This window comes from Typopeltis vanoorti, chromosome 16, assembly GCF_054136105.1.
Source record: "Typopeltis vanoorti isolate ZY-2024b chromosome 16, IOZ_Tvanoo_1.0, whole genome shotgun sequence".
Classification (NCBI taxonomy): domain Eukaryota; kingdom Metazoa; phylum Arthropoda; class Arachnida; order Uropygi; family Thelyphonidae; genus Typopeltis; species Typopeltis vanoorti.
In genome coordinates, this window is record NC_143564.1 from 70,678,100 (window position 1) to 70,699,772 (window position 21,673).

The 21,673-nt window shown below is 36.3% G+C and overlaps 1 protein-coding gene across 4 annotated transcripts in view; it reads right to left on the reverse strand.

Annotated features, from left to right (window-relative positions):
• Window positions 1-21,673, reverse strand: part of LOC150098114 (poly(A) RNA polymerase gld-2 homolog A-like) — a 315,041-nt gene that overhangs the window by 150,138 nt on the left and 143,230 nt on the right. For all 4 annotated transcript variants that reach the window (XM_090406209.1, XM_090406210.1, XM_090406207.1 and 1 more), the window contains one exon: window positions 13,280-13,394. In XM_090406209.1, the coding sequence (XP_090262335.1) occupies window positions 13,280-13,394 (115 nt within the window). The remainder of the gene's footprint in view (window positions 1-13,279; window positions 13,395-21,673) is intronic.

Consider the following 21,673-nt stretch of genomic DNA (forward strand, 5'->3'; position numbering starts at 1 on the left):
TTTCTTCATAATCAATGTTCCAGAGATCAGAAACTACCTTAATTGCCTCTACAATGGAACAAAAATCTCCTTACAAGTCTATGTCCTCTGCATTATTGTCAGAATTCAATGTTGTCCTCATAATTTTAGCAATGTGTCCTCTAAATTTTAGATCCCTATCCACCATCAACCCAATCTCTTAATTCCTTGAACAATATATCCCCCCCCCCCACCAAGAGTAAATTTTATATTCAATCTTTGTTTTCCAAATTTTAAACATTTACATTTTGCAAAGGAAAAGGAAAATAACAATAGTTTACCCTTCCTAGACACCTTAGTAACATCCTAATGGTAGCCTTTCTTTCTCTATATATAGAAAACCTACTCACAGAGGCAGATACATTCACAAACTTTTCCACCACCACCACCCCTCTCAGCAATATGGCATTATTAAAACTCTAACCAGTAGAGCCCACAATCTTTGTTCCAGTGAAACTGCTCTTTCAACAGAACTCAAACACATTCACAACACTTTCCTTTCCAATGGCTACAGAATTAAAAAAGCAATCAAGTCCTTTCCCATTTCCCAACAATCTTTTCAGAAGGACTTCAGAAATGCCATCACCATATCTTACATCCATGGTACATTAGAAAAAATAGCCAGATCATTAAAAAAGTACAACCTCCATACAGCTTTTAAGCCCTACCGTAAACTTGCTACCCTTATCCGTTCCAAAGACCAGCTCCCTCCTCTTTCAGGGCCTGGAGTTGGAGTATATAGTTCCTCGTACCTGTAAACTGGCTTGCTTTGGCCAGACAGGTAGATCAGCATCCATCCGGTTAGAAGAACACAAGTCATACATCTGCAATCACAATTATGGTCAATCTGGTCTAGCAGACCATGTTTTGGATACAACTCACAGGATCTCCTGGAAAAAAAAAAACACTATGCTCCACCATAGTAAATTCAAAAAAGAAAGACTGTTCGCTGAATCTGCACTCAGGAATCAACCTAATTTTTCAACAAATATGGTTGCATTAAATTTCCAAAAATTTGGGAAACATTAATTATCAGAGATCCCTCTTTACATCCTAGGCCACCTGCAAATGCCCATAGAGGGTGCACCTCCTAGATAGTACTTTAGTTTCACTCACTAGTGTATTGTATTTGTGTGTGTTGTTACAAAAAGTTTTTGTAAACCCTGAAGATGTCTCTGTGATGGAGATGAAATATTGGAAGCATTGAAATTAGTTTTAATCCTTTCTCAGTGCTGTTAATATTCCATTAAACCTCCAACATGAATCCTCTCTCCCATGCGTGTTCACTCAGCCTATTCAAGTCTTCTTGTAAGGCTACAAAGATCTGCTCTACTCCTCATAGTTTGTCCCAATTTTGCATCATTTGCAAATAACTGCATATCTCTATTCAAGCCTTTCCCAATATCATTAACATGCAGGTTAAACAGCAATTGCTCTAAAACAGACCCTGAGGCACACCAGTAGTGACTGTCCTCTTCCAGGATATTGCTCCTCCAATACACAACTTGTTGACATTATCAGATAGCCAATCTCCAATCCATTTATCAACTCAATTATGTGGTATTCTATCTTAAGCCTTTGCAAAATCTATAAGTGTATTCATCTCCCTCGTCCAATGCAGCTATCGCCTTAATGTAATAAGTAATTACTAAAACTTGACCTCCCATTAGCAAAACTGTGCTGTTCATCCATGATAATACCACTGTTGTCAACCCAATTCTGTTTTCACCAGCCTTTTCAACACTTTAACCACTACACCCGACACACTGATTGGCTTATAATTGCTGCGTGAGTTCTGTTATGAAGCAGAACAATCTTGCCTTCTTCACACTCCTTTGGAGCTTGACCTAATGTAAGACTCATATTAGACAAATCATGTCAAGCAGATGTCAACACCCTGGCACATTCCTTCAATTCAAAATACATAGTGATATATCATCAAGCATCACAGCTTTATTAACATCAAGTTTGCTTAATTCCTCATATACCTCTTCGCCACTCAGTCAGTCCCTCCTCTTCCTCATTCACTGCTCTCAAACTCTCCATGTTTTACATTCATAAGGATGAAAGATATCTTTATGAAATATTCATTAAATATCTCAACTATATCATCTACAGTAGTTGTAATTATACCATTTTTTCTTCAATCAATATCATCCTACCATAACAGTTTTTTTTTTTTTTTTTTTTAACTTAATTCCTAATTTTCATAAATATCTGTTTATGCAATAACAACTATTTTTCACCGTTACACGTATTCATTGATTAGATTTCTTTTTCATTTCAGCATTCTAGCCAAATGCTTGAAAAAAACAAAAAATGGTACACCAAATGTTTAATGCAGGCAATATGAAATTACACTATACACATAGCTTACTGGTATAAGAATTTATGTCCTTCCAAAAGTACACAAAACAGACACACCATTACATCCGATTATGGAAGGAATCGACAGCCCGAATTACCACTTAGCTAAAAAATTAGTAGCCGCACTCAAGGAATTGGTTGGTCATTCCCCTTCCTACATAACAAATACTCAACATTTCATAAACAAAATTAAAAACATTACACTCAATGACCAAGATCTATTAGTCAGCTTTGACATAACTTCCCTTTTCACCAATGTCCCAATCAATGATCCTATCTTGCTCTTACAGAACATATTTCCACACGACATCATGGTCCTCTTTACCCACATACTCTGTCCCGGATATTTCGTGTGGCAAAACAATTTTTACCTTCGAAAAGAGGGGCACAGCCATGGGCTCACCACTTTCTCCCCCAATAGCAAACTTTTATATGGAAGACTTTGAGCAACAAACTCTAGAGTGGGCGTGCCTAAAGCCCAAAATTTGGCTCAGATATGTCAATGATATTTTTGCCATTTTTCCCCACAGCCGCGAAGTACTAAATACAATGCTTAGCCACCTAAACAAACAACACAAATACATCCAATTCACCACTGAAATAGAAAAAAACAACTCTTCCGTTCCTAAACATACTCATCGCACGTCTTCCTTCAGGCTGTCTCTCCTTCTCAGTTTACTGCAAACCTACATACACAAAACTTCTTATCACCACCCAACACAAAAACTAAGGGTCATAAGCATCCTTAAACACAGAACTCGAACTATTTGTTCAAATGAACAAGCTCTTAACCATGAATATGAGACCATCAAACATACATTTATAAAAAATGGATACAGTATAAAAACCATTCACAAGATCCTCCACAAAGATACCACTAATAACAAAAAAGATTTTAAGAATACTACTGCTATACCATATGTTAGAAGCATTTCCAAAAAAATACACATAACACTACACATATACAACTTCAAAACCACCTTTAAACCCCTGACACAATTAAGACACCTACTCAGTTCTTCCAAGGATCCTCTGCCACACCTAGCCCACCTAGGGATTTACAAAATACAATGCACATGTAACATACCGTACATAGGGGAAACAGGGCGCACCATCCCAATCAGGAAGGATGAACACAAATGACGCATTAAATACCTCCATTTTGGAAAAACCAGCCTAACTGACCACACACTCCAAACATACCACAGAATTGATTGGTATGTTTGGAAATTCAAGGAAGCATGCGAAATGCTCAAACATGATCCTAATCTGAATAAAAATGATGGTCTAACCATTCCAAGAATGTGGAGGACCCATCTGCAACCTTCATAGCAATCACAAAGAAAAATCTCAATACAAGAAGTCTTGGTGAAGTTTTTTTTTTTTTTTTTTTTCTCCTGAACATTCAATAGCAACTTGTACTGCACAAATCCAGAAGATAATCTTAATATAGCAATTTAAACTGTATAATTACAGAAGAATCCTAGTACATGAGGACTTTAGCAGAGTTTATTGTAGTTTTTATTTTATTTTTTTTTTAATCACTAGAGGGCAGGCTAAGAGAAAAAGATTAGTTAGCAATGTAGATGTAATTTACCTGTATAGAGTGCAACAGCATGTAGCTTGGTTCTTATACACATGTATCCTTCTAATAATGACCTCAATACAGGGGTCGAAATGTCAAGTTATTATTAATCAGCAAAATAATCTTTTCAAACACTTGTGTTTTGTGTCCCTAAATTCATAAATATGAATGCTGATCACTGTGTAACCTTAAAAGAAAGAGTTACTGGTATAAGAGTTTTAAAAAAATAAATTTTAAAAAAATGTATTTTTAATGTTTTATTGAAATTTTTCATCAATTCTGATGACATGCAAAAACTCAACATGCAATTCTCTTACTTCACATCACTCAGAAGGTCCTAAAAATGGCTTGACAAGTGGATGTAATAAATACTCTGAAAGACGAAACAAAAAAATTGCAGGTTTATCATGAAAAGGCTGTCTAGACTAAAGGGATGAAAATAACATAAGACCAATCTTACTTTATGGCCACCTATCAAGAGTATCTCAAAAATTTCAAATTTTTATTTGATTCCTACAACTTTTTAAAGGGTTTCAGTTTGGTTATTTTTTGAAAATTTTCAGGCAATGTTTTTTTTTTTTTTTTTTTTTTTTTTTATAGAAGCAATGCTTTCATAAAGATGATTTTGGGTATACATATTCCATTACATGTAATACACATGTAGTGGAATATGTATACCCAAACATGTAGTGGAATATGGAAAATACAAAAGTACACTGAATACGAAACAGGTGTGTTATATCTCCGTCTTTTTGTCTTTTGTGTTATTTTGGTGTCTTGTTTCTTATTTATCCTATTTTAAACTTTATATTTTGTTATCATTAAATTTTAGTACTTTACTTATTATCAGTTAATTCGTTTGCCGATAAATTTATATTATTTTTATGACTGCGCCAGCCGTCAACAGAATTCTGATATACCATTCTAGGATACAAAAAAAGAATGCAGGGATCAAGAAGTTTGCAGTCGTGGTCCCGTTTCTTATGTTACTAATGGATTTCCCTCTAATACACTGTTCGTGATTTTCCAAGCGGTAATTCAATCCACAGAAACATGACAAAGTCATTTGGTTTACACATAAAGAAATACATTTATTTTAGCACAAAACATAAAAGACACATGTTAGTTAAACCTTTAATTAAAATGGAGTCCGGGTTCCCTCCCTTTTCTTAAATTAACACATCCAAAAATATTCTTCACTATAATTTCTTACACTCACACAATCTTACACTTCTTTATATAATTATTCTCAGACTCTGATAACTTATACTAAATTACCTATTACTATTACACATAAATTTTACACACACACACACACATATATATATACACACACACAAGTCAATTCTACAACTCTGGCATAGATTTCATGAGACAATGTTCCTTCCTATATTTCAGACTTCATCCCCCCCCCCCCCAGGATATTAGTTAGCATTCAAAATAAGTTTTAACATTAGTTTCCTTCATTAGATACAGACAGTCCGAAGCCTCGGTTTTCTATTTGGCTCAAGCCTAAGATACCTTTTCCTTAGATATAGACAAAATGTCCAAAATGCAGACAGTTCTTGTAACACTTCACGGAAATGGCCAGCATTCTTAAAGATCGGTTCTCCTTACTCCACAGTTACTCCAATATTAATATGAAAAGAATTCTGCTTACCGTTCTTGCTTTATCTGGATATTCAGATCTCCTTACTGTACTTTCTTTAATGGCAGCTTCACTATTCTTTTGTTCCACACGAAACAAAACACTTTTATACTGATTTATACACTGACGTTAACTCACCAGTGGCCTTTTCTTCTTAGGAATCTGGATGCATTATAGCTGCAGCTTTGATCCACATGGCACACATAGCAAGGGGAGATTCTCGCTACGCATGGCAGCAAGCTATTCACAACTATGCAGCTTTCCGCACAGGAAAACCAGGTACCGATGAAACGAGAAGAAAAAGAGCCCGATTCAAATTCCCGCCGAAACCTATATACTACAAAACAGCGTCCTCACTCGGTGCTGTCGTCATATGTACGGCGGCTGCCAATTGGATACCATGGCCACGAACTGTCTCTGACATGGCCTAAAACTAGTATTAGCTTGTACACATCTTTTTAGAATTTATACATGAATTTCTACCTTAATTTACAATCATTCTCTATTTAGTTTATGGGCTACTTTAACATTGCTTGGAATTTACAAATCTGAATATATACATGTTCTTGGGTTATTAATAGGCACATTTTCTATCTGAAGGCATAAGTATGTCCTTATCCACTCCTTCTGAGGTAACCTTATGTTGGGGTCGGAAAAAAAGGGGATGACTCATCACATTTCTTGACACAACAGGTGGCTGCCAATCTCGAAGGAAAAAAATAAGTGGAAAGAAGCTGTGAATAATTTTAAATGCTCCAAAATTGTGAAAATTCTGTGGATCCACTGAATAAAAATTGTCACCATAATTAATAGATTACCAGAAAAAAATATTTTTCTTCTGTCTAAAAAGATAGTGGCAAATAACTTGCTTCCATCAAAATCAAGATTAGCTGTTTCGGCCACCTGATGATTTCACTTAGACTGACTAGTGTGTAAAAAAAATAAATAAATAAAAATAAAAAAACCGAATCAATCATTCTCCATATAGTCAGTCATTTGAATCAGATAACTGATTCAGCTGCTATTTGATTTCTTGTGTAATCAAATGGTATATCCAAAAAGTGAATCCGCAAACAACAACTGCCAACATTGATAGACTATAAGCCAACAATGTGACAAAGATACATAAAATTGACAATACTAATGAGTAATTGCTACAGGGTTGACATTTATTCATTGTATTATTGAACATAAATATTCAAATATTTTAGCAGCTTCTTTTAGAGGATAAATTGACATTTAAGATGTCTTGAATCCTGGTTTCTGTTGAAATTTAAGATTGCCCCAATCATAGAATGGTAAAGCATATGCAGAATATTAGAGAAAAAAAAAGGGAGGAGGACTCAAAACTATAAAATAAGTTTTTCTCCCCTCCTCATTCTTCCCCAAATTCTCCATTTTATCATTTCTGATTAGGTCTGTAAAAAGATTGTGGCTTGACAGACTGCAGTAAAATAAGTAAATTTTTTAAAAATTTATTATGTGGCAATAACAGATAAATTTAAGTCTAATTTTATATGTGATACTAGAATTTATATGTAATGTTCACCTAAGTTTTGATTTGATTAATGCAGTTTCCTTATTCCCTAATTTGAGACAAAGTGGCAGCAAGAATGAGGTCATTACAAAGATTGGTGCGAAAGACAGATAACATGATTGGTGTGGATTTTTCAAGTACGAAATGTTGCCATGAATGTAATATACATGGCGAGATGTTTTGAATACATACATGGAGTGGATGAATAAGGGAAATTGAGTAAGCATGACAATGGACTATGAGGATTCCTTGAATTAGAGGTCAGAACATGAAGCAAGCAATGTTGGACAATGAGTGGGCAATGCAGAGTGGAAGTGGACAGAAGGAGAATGATAGGACTAGGAGTGTAGGTATGGAAAGCATACAAGACTGTGAGAAAGAGTGTGATCACTGGCAAGATAAAGGGCATGAATGATAACAAGAAAGTGATGAGCTTATGGAATAAAAATGAAAAAACTAAATATGAATGGAAGGATTACAAAAAATGGAATGAAAGATGCCATGTGAAAGAGGCAATGAATAATCTGAGAGTGGTAATGTATGGAAATTCCATTATTAGAGATGTGTGTGGGGAGGGGGGGGGAAGAGGTGAGGAGGTGCAAAAAGGTTTGTTTTTCTGAAGAGAGAATATGCAGAGTGAAACACTGGGTATGTAGAAAGAGTTGGTTAAAAACAAGCAATATGTTTGGAAACAAGGAGAATGCAAGCATGGAGATTAGATTGTTGAGAGTGAAATATAGTTAGAAGGGTAGTCGGTGTGTTCACGTGACAGTAATAAGTTGAGATGGTGAGCACAGATCACTAAGAGTATGTCAGAAGAGCTGTGCAATGAGAAAAAAGTGCAGTTTATGAGAGATTGAGATATAGAAAACTGGAACGATTTATGGTTTTTGGTGTCAACTGGAAAGGATGTTGCTGCCAATGATGTGAATAGATGTGAGGAAGAAAAATGATTTTGATATAAGCAGGAGAAATTGAAGGAGTATTTGTGAATGAACTATGAGCAAGGAAAGCAAGAACTGGAATGCAAGACAGACCAAGAAAAAAAAAAAAGGCAAGTCAGTAGGTGCACAAGAAAACTCTGCATGAGAAGGGTGATGCTGGAAGCAATAATGAATGTATATCAGGAGACAAGTGTAGGATGGATTGAGATGCATGGAGAGCAATTTGAACCCACAAGAAATTATGGGATAGAAGGTGATAGCAGAATGGAAAAGAGCAGGTGAAGGATCACATCTGAGAAGGTGTAGCAGTAGGGCTTATTAGATACAAAAATGAAATGCAGTGTTTGTTTACAGTGCCAGGGAAATCAGAAATAAAGTTGTTGTATTGATAGTTCATTCATCAAAAAATTGTTGGAATCAGTCAGACATGGTTGAATGAGTGATATCTTAATATGAATAGAGATGGTAATACTTTTTCATAAGAATAAAGTGCAAGAAAGGAGGGGGGGGGGGTGCTGCTGATAGCAGAACAGTTATGCCCATGTAAAGTGGAAAAATAGTAGTACTAGTTTCAAGGCAATGTGGTGTGAGGTACAGGTAGACTGTACATACTGGATGTTTTAAACCTGGCAATATGCAGAATGATGGCAAGAAAACTTATGCAAAATGGCCTAGAAAATAAAGATGATCATTATGGATTATTAGTAATCAAGACTGGAATGAAGAGATGAAACCTGAAGACAAAGAATGAATTTCTACTTTATGGGATATCACAGTTGATGAATGACCATGAGGTAATCACTTGGGTAGCAGACAACTGAGGATTTCTGTGAGAAATTAATATATGCAGAACCAATGTGATTTTGAAAAGCTTAGAAGACAGCTAGGAGTTATATCACAGAATGAGGAACTGGGTAAAAAGGAGATCGATGCTACTTGGACATTAGCAGGAGCAATGTCTGAATTGTATTCCAAGGGTCAAAAGGTTAAATAAGGAGGTTAACACTGGAGAAGTTAAGCAATCTGGAAGGCATGATATGAAAGAAACAGTATAAAATGAATGATAATAAGTTGCATGAGTACAAAGAACAAACCAGAAAGGTGATCTGCTTGCAAAGGATAGGAAAGTACAGAATGAATAACAATTAGCTACAAATACGCCCCCCGCCTCAAAAAAAAAAAAAGTTTGATTTGTAGCCAGTAGATTGGAAATGTTACTATTACCACACAACTGCAGACTATTAACATAGTTAGATGTTAAATGAACAATTCATAAAAAAGGTATTTCAACTTCATGAGCATGACATCATGCAAAGCACAAGTGCAGTGTAAAGAGAAGTGCAATGCACACATAAATAATCAGACCTATGATGATAAGCTTTAAGTAAAAACCACTCGAGATATTACTCCCTGAAGTTTGGTAAATTCCTGGTGGGAATACATATAGAATTCCCCACCACAGCACCACACAAAAACTTCTTACTGATACTGTGGATGAATTAGTTATGCTATTGGTATCATGATCTTTGTTTTTAAAAGCAAAGAAATTAAAAATATTAAAATTCAAAAGATAAAAAAAATATTTGAGATGTTTATTTAAAAAATAAACAAGTGATGCCAAGTAGTTTTGCTAGTTGCTCATAAACTGAACTAACAAAAAAAGTGTAAAACTGTACAGAATTAGAAAATTGCAGAGAAGGGTAAATTTGTTATCAACAATATTCTTTAAATAAAGAACTGTTACTATACATAAATATTAAATTTAAATATGAAATGATTACATTATCATATTACTGTAAAAATGGATTAATAATTGCAAAGTGGCCAGCACGAATCACATTTGAAGTCCTCTCCCCACTTCCCCATAATTACTTACACTGTGGAAGTGAATCGGCTATTGTAATCTTTGTTTTAAGTAGCCAAAACCTGAAAGATTCTTTGGCCAATTAGCTAACATCACATCCTACTTTGATCAATATTGTTGCTATAACACTGTTGGAATATGCCTTGCTAGATTTAACACTAACCTGTTTTGAGAAGTTTAAACAGGTCTATCCTGAGACTTACACTCACAATGAAGCTTGAATAGAATATTTCAATAACCATCCAGAGTCTTAACATGTTACTAAGTAAATTGTATTCATAGACAATGTAATATCAGGTATTTGTTCCTGTCCATTGTGTTTATTTTCTAGCCAGTTGGCATTTTAAGAGGTAAAAAATTACAGCATCCACATATGAAACTATCTAACTCATATTCAGTTGAAAGGAACTTACATTACATCTTAGACAGGATTTGTTTCAATAAAGGAAATAACACGAGTAGGCATAATTAAATAAATTAAAATACAAGAATAAACTCGTGTAAATTATTTTTTATTGGTATAATTTACACTTAAGTATCAAGGAATATGGTACACCTGGATAATTGAAATGTGAAGCTTGTCCTTGCTTCTACCAGATTCCTTGCTCTTGTGGGTTATCTTATTTCGGACAAACAGGAAAATCTGTTTTTATTAGGCTAGAACAGAAGTCTTATATTCAATACCTTGAGCCTAAACAGTCTAGACTTGCAGAGCATGCTATAAACACTAGACAGAGTTCATCGGAACAAGAAAAGAGTCCTTCACAAAAGTCAGTTCATCATGGCATGGCTTTATAAAAGAAATGTGAAACTTTAATTCACTCTCCTAACTTAAACAGATTTGATGGTCTATATCTATCTCCTTTGTGGGAAATGATAGCTTTTTAAATCAGCTAATCTTTCCTAATTTTATTTTATTGTATATTTTTTAATAAGTTAGGAAATTTAATGACTTTTCTAGTTATCTTACATTAGCTACTTAGGAGGCACCTTTTGGAAATATCAGTTATTGTTTGATTAGCTTTTTTTTATGTTCTTGTACTGAAGATGCCTTTGATATGTAGGTGAAAATTATACTAATAAAAAATAATTTATGCAAATTTATTCCAGTATTATAATTTATTTAAACTAGACAGGATTTGAACAATGTCATAATTTTCTAGGATCCCTCAATCTATAAATTCAAACTTAGAAGAGGGGAAAAAAAAAAGAAATTCACAGGAAACTACCAACTTCAAATTATATCACTTGTTTTCTATAAAACTAAGCATCTATTATTATTTATTTTAAACTCCATGGAGTCTATACTCATCATGGGAGGTTCATTCAACTGACAACATATATATCCTATAGAATCTTTAAATCCTTAATACTCCTTGCATTAACAACACATTCTGGTAATGCATTCCATTTACTGACAATTCTCCATGTAAAAAATCTACTCCTCTCATCCCTTTTCAACACACTTTTATATAACTTCCAGAAATGACCTCTGGTTCTTCCCCTCTCACCTTCTACTCTTTTTATAATCTCCTCTGGATTAATCTGATAAAATCCTCTTACTAACTTAAATATCTCTATTATATCACCTCTCTTCCACCTATCCACCAAACTCTGCAATCCACATTTCTTCAACCTCTTCCTATATAGCCAGCATTACAAACTCCTGATATTGTCTTAGTCACTCATCTCTGGACCCTTTCCAATGTCTCCACATCACATTGAAAACGAGGTGACCAGATCTGAGCACAACAGTCCAAGTGTGGACAGACAGTGCCTCACACAGTGGCACAACCACTTCCTTATCCTCGCATTAGAGTACTTCTTATCATAACAGCACTACGATGTGCAGCCTTTGCAACACTACCAATATGCTCTCTAAACTTCAGTCTACTGTCAACCATTACTCCTAAATCTCTAATCTCATCCATTTCCTGCAGTACGGCACCATCAATATAGTACACAGCCTTATATTTCTGCACTCCAAAATGCAACACCTTGCAAATATTGATATTAAAACTACAACTTCACTTTTGTCCAAGTAAAAAGTCTTCAATCTTCTTGAAAGGATTTAACATCAGCAGTGCTACTTATAATTCTTCACAATTTTGCATCATCAGCAATAACCAAAAATCCCCAGTCAGTCCACATGATATATCATTTACAAACAAGTAAAACAACAGGGGCCCAAGAACAGAACCCTAGGACACAACCACTGGTTACCCTTCTTTTTTTTGACACACTGCTCCATCATACACAACCTGCTAGTATCGTTCAGAGAGCCAATCTCTGATCCATTTAAACGATATACTGTCTATTCCCAACCTTTGCAGCTTGTACACCAACTTATGTAGTAATCTATCAAACACTTTTGGAAAGTAAGAATATCACTGTATATGATTCTCCCTTATCTAACACACTCATCACAAAATGTAAGTAAATTACTGATACAGGACCTACCCTTTACAATCAATGTTGACCATCATAGAGAATGCCATGTCCATCAATTCTATTCCTTACCAAATCTTTCCAACACCTTAACCACAACTGCAGTTATACAGACTGGCTTATAGTTGGAGACTTCGGTCTTAGAACCATGTTTGTAGAGTGGTAATTTAACACCAACTATTCAAATGTTCTCAAAATTTCACTGATTTTCCAGTGCTTTACCAAGATTCAAGAAGAAGGTATAAAACTGTATTAGCATAACATCAAAGAAAATAATTTTCCATGAATATATTTAACCAGTTTTAAATAAGCTAGTTCAAAAACTATTGATTTAGTTACATTATTAAAAAAAAAAAAAAAAAAAAGGCACAGAAATTCATGAAAACAGACCAGTTTGATTATCAGGAAAGGTATAACCATATTAATGAAGAATAGAATTTAATTACAAGCCAAATTCTCCTATAAATTTTTGTAAATAAGAAACTTAATTTTTTTTTTCTTTCTTTCTTGTTTGGAAATTCTCCAATGCAAACCACAAACTAAATTTTATGCTAGCTTATTCAAGAACTTTACATTCATTTCCCAATAGTGAGTAATTTATAGCTTCTTCACTTCAGCCAGTCTTGTTATTCCTCACTTGGAATAACAAGTGAGGCTTTCTCTTCAACCATGACGTTAGGAAGAATTCTCTGCACTGAATGAGATTTAGCAAGTCACTCGTCACTTTTACTGTATTTACAATTAAGCTACATTCAGTTCATTATGTAGGGCCACATGGTTTTGTTTACATTCTTTTAATTATTATATCTAGTATCACAATAATTATATAAAGCACAAAAAAAAAAAAAAATCCACATAACATACTCACATGGAAAGTTTGACAAAAGAACCCAATGCAAGGCCTCTTTAAGCTCCATCTTTTTGATATAGGCCTCTTCTGTTTGTCTGTTTTCAATGAAATATTGCCAAACTGCACGTGATAGCTGAACAAGAAAAAAAAATAAAAAAATTATGTGATCAGTGTGAAATTAAATTTGTTTAATTTAATTTCATGTTTTTAATTGAACATTTAATTTAAATGTTTAATTAAAAATTAAACCTTGACTAATCAAGAATTAAGCAAAGGAGTTTCTTGACCAAGTCAAACTAATACAAGAATTACAGCATTATCAAGACTTGTCTTGTGGAGGATACAGGAACAGAATGTAGAGGACATTGCATTTTCAGGGAGAACAGAATGAAGACAGACGTATTGTTAAGAGAGAAGCGCAACTAATAAGAGCAGAAGTTCAGAAGAAAGGCAAAAGTCATGGGAGGTAGTGTATTTGAGGCCACCTGGTGCGAGAAGCTACTAGAACCAATATCCTTTATATAGCTGCTACAGGACTAGGAGTGCAAAAATGGAAAGCTATGGGAAAACAGTTTGAAAAAAAGATAAATAGCAAAGAAATGGACATCTCTCTCGTGCACACACACACAGCATGGAAAGAAGTAAACAGACACTCCATGGGCAGCATTGTGCCACATGAGTTGTTTGTAGCTGGTATAAATTGGAGGAATATGATGCTCCCAAGTACAACTGTGTCCAGGTGAAATGGCTGCAAGGCAACTGACTGAGTTTGAAAGAGGCATTGTAATAGGATGCCATGTTGCAGGCCTATCTGTTTAGTAAATTGTTGACACAGTGTACAATTTTCAGATCAACAATCAGTGATACCCTACTGAGATGGTCTCACTGATACCATCTCGGTATGGTAGCACAGGGAGTCAATTGCAAGTGCTACCTGCAGTGGATGACCTACCACACTCACTGAACATGATTAGAGGATGCTATGAAGGATAATATGTAAAAACTACATTTGTCAGCTGACACATTGAATGCAAAGTTCCAGGCATTGACTGGAACATGTCTACACAAAACATTCAGAACTGAGGCTCACAACATGGGTTTCCATGGTAGGACTGCAATATACAAGCCACACATTACCCAAACAAACATGTAACACAGTCTTCAGTGTGCAAAGAAAATGTACAGTGGAACGTGAAAGCTTGGAATGATTTGTCACCCCATAACACTTCTGTCCAAGCTTTCACGTATTTGAGCAGATGGACAAGTGTGGGTATGGCAGATGCCCAGTGAACGTCTCTTACTAGAGTGGGTAACCCCAGCTATGAAATTTGGAGGTGGCAGTGAGATGGTATTATTATTTGTCACCAGGGAGTCCAAAGACTCATTGAGGGAGGGCACCTACTCTACAACTCTGTCTCCACCACTCGCAATCCACCAACTGACCACCAACGCCATCTGCCGCCGACCACTACCACTTCCACAGAAAATCACAAACATCCATGCCCCCAGCAGGATTCGAACCCACAGCCTTTCAGTTGGAGAGCGGATACGCTAACCATTTTGCCAGCCAGGCAGTTTGCATATAATGTAGTATGAAAAATCCTTTTTCTAGGAGAAAACCTATACTAGCTCACCTTCAGTTGAAAATTTCTCAAAAGGTTCCTTGTATCCTGGATTGGATTTGAACTCTGATCTTTCCAAAGAGCATCATAAATACCAACTGACTTATGGTCCTGTTTTGGCCTTGGACCTGCGTTTGTGGTGCCATGAACACTAAACTCAAAGAGGTATCTGAACATTCTGACAATGCCATGCTTCCTATTTTGTGGCATTCTACGGAACTGACCATTGTCTCTTTCAGACAGAGAATGCACCATGACATTATTAGGGTGCTGTAACTGTTATTTATAGACATGAATGTCACCACACTTGACAGGCCTCCGCAGAGCCCCAATCTCAACCCTACTGAACATCTGGAGATAAACTGAGGCCTCAGGTGAGGTCAAGAGACATCTCCCCCCCCCCACACACACACACAACAGTCCAGGCATTACATGCCAATATTCTTACTGATCACTATCATACACTTGTGAAAAGTATGCCCGATAGTCAAAGTAACAGAAAGGCACTGAAGTTGGTATATTATTATGCTCATACATAATATACTAACTTCATTGCCTTTGGCAGGTCCTATCTAGTTTGCATATAATGTAGTATGAAAAAATCCTTTTTCTAGGAGGAAACCCATACTAGCTCACCCTCAGTTGAAAATTTCTCAAAAGGTTCCTTGTATCCTGGATGGGATTATTTGAACTCTGATCTTTCCAAAGAGCGTCATAATTATTATTATTATTCAGGCCTCCATGGAGTCAAAAGACTCATCGTGGGAGGTCCTTCCTAAGAAGCACAAAGTCTATCAAGACTCATCGAGGGGAGGCCTCTCCCTCTAAGAAACACAAAGTCTATCATACCACTCCTTAAACTCATTGACCGTTCTCACTCTCACCACTATCAGGCAATGCATTCCATGGTTCCACTACCCTCCATGCAAAGAAACCACTCCTCACCCTCTTGCTCACAGTTTCCTTTCATAACTTCCAGGGATGGCCTCTCGTCATCACTCCTTCCCGCTGTTCAACCAAGCGAAAGAACTCCCCAGGGTTAACCCTGTAACCACCTCTCAACAGTTTAAAAGTCTCAAATCATATCACCTCTTCTTCTATCCACCAAACTCTGCAGTCCACATTCCCTCAGCCGATCCTCATAACTATCATTGTACAGTCCTGAAACCATCTATGTTATACACCTTTGTACTCTTTCCACAGTTAATTTATCCCCTTCAAATCCTGGGGACCAAATCTGAGAGCAATAGTCCAAGTGTGGTCTGATCAGGGTCTTACACAACGGAATGATAACTGTTTTATCTCTGCAGGTCAGTGTCCTTCTCATTATTGCAGCAATCCTCTGTGTTACCTTCGCCACCTTTGCAATATGTCCCCTAAATTTCAAGTTACCAGCTGACTTAATAAAAACTTGAGATTTAGGATGCATAAGTCATGTGGTTCAATTTTAGTTTAAATATCACTTGATTCTTACTGACAAGAAGACTCAGATTAATTCTACATCAGCTAGATGGAATTTAATGAAAGCTGATATTTAGGATCATTAAAATTTGTCAAATCATCTTAAATTTGATTTCAATCTAATATCTGTAGCAGAAAAATTATAACAACAAAAAAAATTATATGAAGTCTAGAAGAAAAGCAATGAGACAAAATTCGTATAAAAACAGTGTATTCGATTAATCATCTGATATTTCATGGTCACCTTCAAAGTAACTTCCCCTCACATGAAATGCACCGGTTCTCTAAGATTTCTTCCATGCTCTATAACAGGACTGAAGGTCTTCTGTTACTTATGTTCCCTGTCATGGCTCTTTGGATGCAGTCTCAAAATGGACACCTCTCATCTTGTTCTTGAGGAAAAGAAAAAAAGTCAGTCAAATTTGGCAACACAGTGGCTGTTCCAACACTGGAATGCATTATTTGGCTACATGCTCATGAAATGACAGCATAAAATGAGAAGTTGCATTGTTCTGATGCAAGATATAATCATCCACAATCTCTGGATACACTGATAACATGCTTTGCAAGTGTTCAAGGATCTCTTAGTAAATTTGACAGTTGCTTATGACAGGCCACCCTACATGTTTTTTCATCTTCCATGCTTTCTCTCCGTTTTAAAAACTTGTGCCATTTAAAACACTTGAGCACATGACAAAGAATCATTACCATATGCTCACTTAATTGTATTGAAAGTTTCAGTAGCACTATTGTTCAGTTTGACAGATGAAAAGAGCAGGAATCATTAATATAGTATGTTATTGGTTCTACTGTCAGCTGTCATAATAATAATAATAATAATAATAATAATAATAAAAACTCATTACTTTTCTGCTAGACCTCACATCAAGAGTGAATTAATCAAGATGTTTTGACTATAGCTTTTGATGCTCTTGTTTTTAATTCATATCACTCAGTTCCCTGAATAATGCAAATTTGTCGGACATGATGGTTCAACATAAGGCAGCCAAAACAGCTCAGATTAAGTCAATGTTTAAGAACACACTGACAAGCAGGAACAAGGCAGTTATTTATCTTTAAAAGCATTTAAAAAGAGCCATATCTGAATTACTGAGCAAATCTAGTTGCTCAGATTCCTTGGGGATGAAGTGGTGGAAAGGATCCCAGTGGTAACCAATAAAGCTTGTGACATGTCTATGGAATATAATAAAATTAGTTTAATCCTTTATCCAAGTGTGAGCAAACAAAGTTTGTGCCTGAAAGTATCTTCAGGACTGAGGTAAGGAGGTGCAGCACCAGGGCAACTCGTTGCAAAGGTGGAGCAAGCTACCTTTGCAACGAGTTGTCCTGGTGCTGCACCACCTTACCCCAGTCCTGAAGATACTTTCAGGCACAAACTTTGTTTGCTCACACTTGGATAAAGGATTAAACTAATTTTATTATACTCTAACCAAGTGAAAAATAAACTTTCAACAAAAAATGTCTATGGAATGCTCCGAGGATATAGTGAAGGTGATTACAAAGTCTAGTTGACAGGAGAAAAAGAGAGAATATAATGGAAACTTAAGTTTCTATTATATCCTTTCACATTTTCCTCCAGTTGGTAAAAGTGATCATGAAGTAATCACCTGTGTTGTAGTCATATGCAGACTTTTGTGAGGAAAGGATATATGTGGAATTATAAGGCTGGTGATTATGACAAGCTTAGGAGACCACTTCAAACTATAACATGGAATGAGGAGTTGAGCGGTAAGGAAATAAATACTGCATGAGAACTTGCAAAGAAATACATAACAGCATCAATATATGAATGTATCCCAAAGGCTGAATAAGGTAGGTGTAAAATGAATGAATGTAGAGCTCAAGCATGAAATCTGGAAAAAGAAAGAACTTTGGAGGAAGTACAAGATGAATAATGGTAATCAGTCACATGAAGGCCAGCCTGTTGGCCGAATGGTTAGCGTGTCCGCTCTACTGCCAAGAGGCTGCAGGTTCAAATCCTACTGTGAGCATGGATGTTTGCAATTGTCCTACAAACTTTGTGTGGAAAGGGAATCTGCAACCCTACCACTTATTCTAGCAGAAGACATCACTTCCAAAACCATGCGAGGTATGGCAGTGACGATACGGCATCTACGGACGTCAAATGTGAAAATTTTAGAAGTCACACGAAGAATATAAAGAACAAGCCAGGAGAGCGACTCAGTAAGGAAAACAAAAATAGATTATAAGCAGAAATTGGCAAATCAAGCTAAGAAAAATCCTAGACTTTTTTTTATTTTTTAGATATGTGGCAAGTAAAAGGAAGAATGATCATGGAAAGATGAAGTTAAGGGATGAAAGTGGTAGAATGGTAACTGCTGCAGAAGACATTGTGGAGGTAGTCAGTGATCAATTTATAAGGGTGTTTCATCCTAATCAAGGTGGAATCATGAGGAACTTAAGTGTAGAGGACATAGGAAAGCATAGCTTAATTCTGAGTGAGCAGGAGATATTTGAGGAAATAAATAACCTTCATGTTAATAAGGTGATAGGATTTGATGACATATCACCACGCATCTTAATGGAATGTCCCAGGGAACTGGCAGTAGCATTGGCATGCCTGTTTAATAAGAGTTTTGCAACAGCACAGGTTCCAAGGGAGTGGAAGGAGGGTAAAATTGTCCCACAGCATAAAGGTGGTGATAAAGCTGTAGCTTTAAATTATAGGCTGGTCTGTATATCTGGAATTGTGATGAAGGTCCTGAGAGATTGGTGAGAAGTAGGATACAGAAATGGGTTGATGATAGCAGTATTCTCTGGGGTTATCAGCATGGGTTTGTTAAGAGGAGATCATGTTTCACTAATTTACTTTTTTATAACAAGGTGACAAATACCTTTGACAAGGGAGATGCATATTCAGTGGTGTACTTAGATTTTGTGAAGGCTTTTGACAGACTGCCACATGACAAGCCCTTAAGTAAATTGAAACAGATGGGATTGGATAACAGACTCCTGTGTTGAATCAGTGACTGGCTGTCAGATAGGTATCAGAAAGTTGCATATGGGGGATGCAGTATCTAGAAAGAGAAAAGGTCGCAAGTGGTGTGCCCATTAACACACAAATTGTTCAATTTGTGTGTTAATGATATTGGGTTGGGTTTAACTAGTGATATCGAGCTGTTTGCAGATTATGCAAAACTGGGGAGAGCAATGCACAGTCAAGCAGATGTTAATGCCTTACAAGAGGACTTGAATAGATTGCATGAGTGGGCAGGTAAGTGGAACAGTCAGTTCAATGTTGACAAGTGTAAGATTTTGAGATTTGGTAAGCAACGATGGGATGCAAAGTATACACTTGGTGGGGAAATTTTAATGGAAGTAGAGGAGATGAGAGATCTAGGAGTGATGGTAGACAAGGACCTGAAATTCAGGGGCCACATTGCACAAGTTGTGAAGACATCACATCAGATAATGGCAATGATGCGGAGTACCCTGACATACAGAAGTAGAGAAGTTATAATTCTATTGTATATAAATCCCTGATCAGGCCTCATATGGATTATTGTGCACAGATTTGGTCATTGGGTTTCATGGTGACGAGGATATGCCGGAAAGGGTCCAGAGAAGATTCACAAAGGTAGTCAGTAGTCTTTGGAATGCAGAGTATAAGGACAGATTGAGAGAATGCAAGTTGCAGAGCCTCGTGAATAAGGAGGAAGAGTGGAGGGAGGGGAAATGATTGAGACATAAGCTGGTCAGGGGTTGTTATCAGGTAGACATGGAAGATATTTTTCATAGAATGGGTGAGGGGAGTAGAACAAGAGGCCATTGCTGGAAACTGTATAAGGAGGGTGTGAGCAAAGGAGTAAGAAGCAGGTTCTTTGTATGGAGGGTGGCTGGTGAGTGGAATGCATTGCCTGAGTGTGTTATGGATGTGGACACATTGAATCAGTTTAAGACACGGTTGGATGAGCACTGTATGCAATAGTGAGTACCACCCACAATGAGTCTCTGACTCCATGGAAGTCAAAGGTTAATGATAATAAGTTACTGAAGGGATCTTGTAAGATTGAAAGATTTTTTTTTCAATACATGGCATGAAGGGAGAAAACAAGGAGGGATCAGTCCTGCAAAAGATATAACATTATGGTTAGCAAGGGAATGAGGACTAGATCTGTGAATTTTGAGTGGAATGGGTTTCCAGAGGCAGTTGCAAGTGCTTCATCAATGAATGGATTCAAGGATAACTACAGGTATTGGCAAAATGGTTAGTACAGGCTTATCATGAGTGGCTCCACAGATGTTGAAGAAAACTGTCCTGGCAAAAACAATGGAAATCCAAAATCAACTTAGACCAATATCAAACTATATTCAGTGTAAACAGTTATAAGTACCTTCTAAGCCAAGGTTATAGAAGTAGTTTATTTGGTGAGCCTCCATAGCTCAGTCATTATAGATGAAGTCCTTTGGTTGTAAAGACCTGGGTTCGATTCTTGTCAGTGATGCGAGGAACCTTTATCTGGTCTCTTTCGACAATAGTCGAGTTGGCCAGTCTCGTAGGGAGTTTTCTCACCAAGAAACTCTGGTTTTTCATTCCCCAGAATAGGAAAATTATCCCTGTGAACACATGCATCTACAGACATAGGACACACCAGGAGGCATAAGGTTAACCACCTTATCCTCGAGAAAGGTTACAAAGTCTAAGAATAACCTTGATACCATAAAAGGTAGAAGAGGGAGGATTAAAAAAAAGTTTATTTGGTTAAAGCCAATCATCCTAAGAGTAATTTATTAATCTTTTACAGCAGACAAACAAAAGTTTTTCATGAAGTATTTTCAAGACGAGACTGGTTTTAGGTAGAGGCTACTGATTTCCCATCAACTGACTCAGTATTCCATAATGAACAGCACTTGCTTTCAGATGTATATATTTGCTATCATTATAGAAAGGATCACTATTCAGATGATTTAACCTTTACTGATGTTTCAATAAGAGCTAATTTCTCTAAATTAGCTTTCAGAATTCTTTATTTTACTTAAGCAGGAGCAAACAAGTTTGCATAACCCCAGAAATATTTGATAGGATTTAAAATAATAACCAGTCATGGTTATTACTAACACAATGTTCCAACATAAAAATGTGCACAAATTCACATGGAGAGAAGAGGCAAGGAATAAGAAAAGTCTCATTGACTATTTTGTTGATAGTGATGTGTTCTCCCTGGTGCAGGACACCAGAGTGTACAAAGGATTTGAAATTGGAAGAAGTGATCACTATTTAGTCTTGAGCAGGATAAAATTGAATTTCATATTGAAAAGAATGACGTAAGAAAGTTTAAAGCGAATA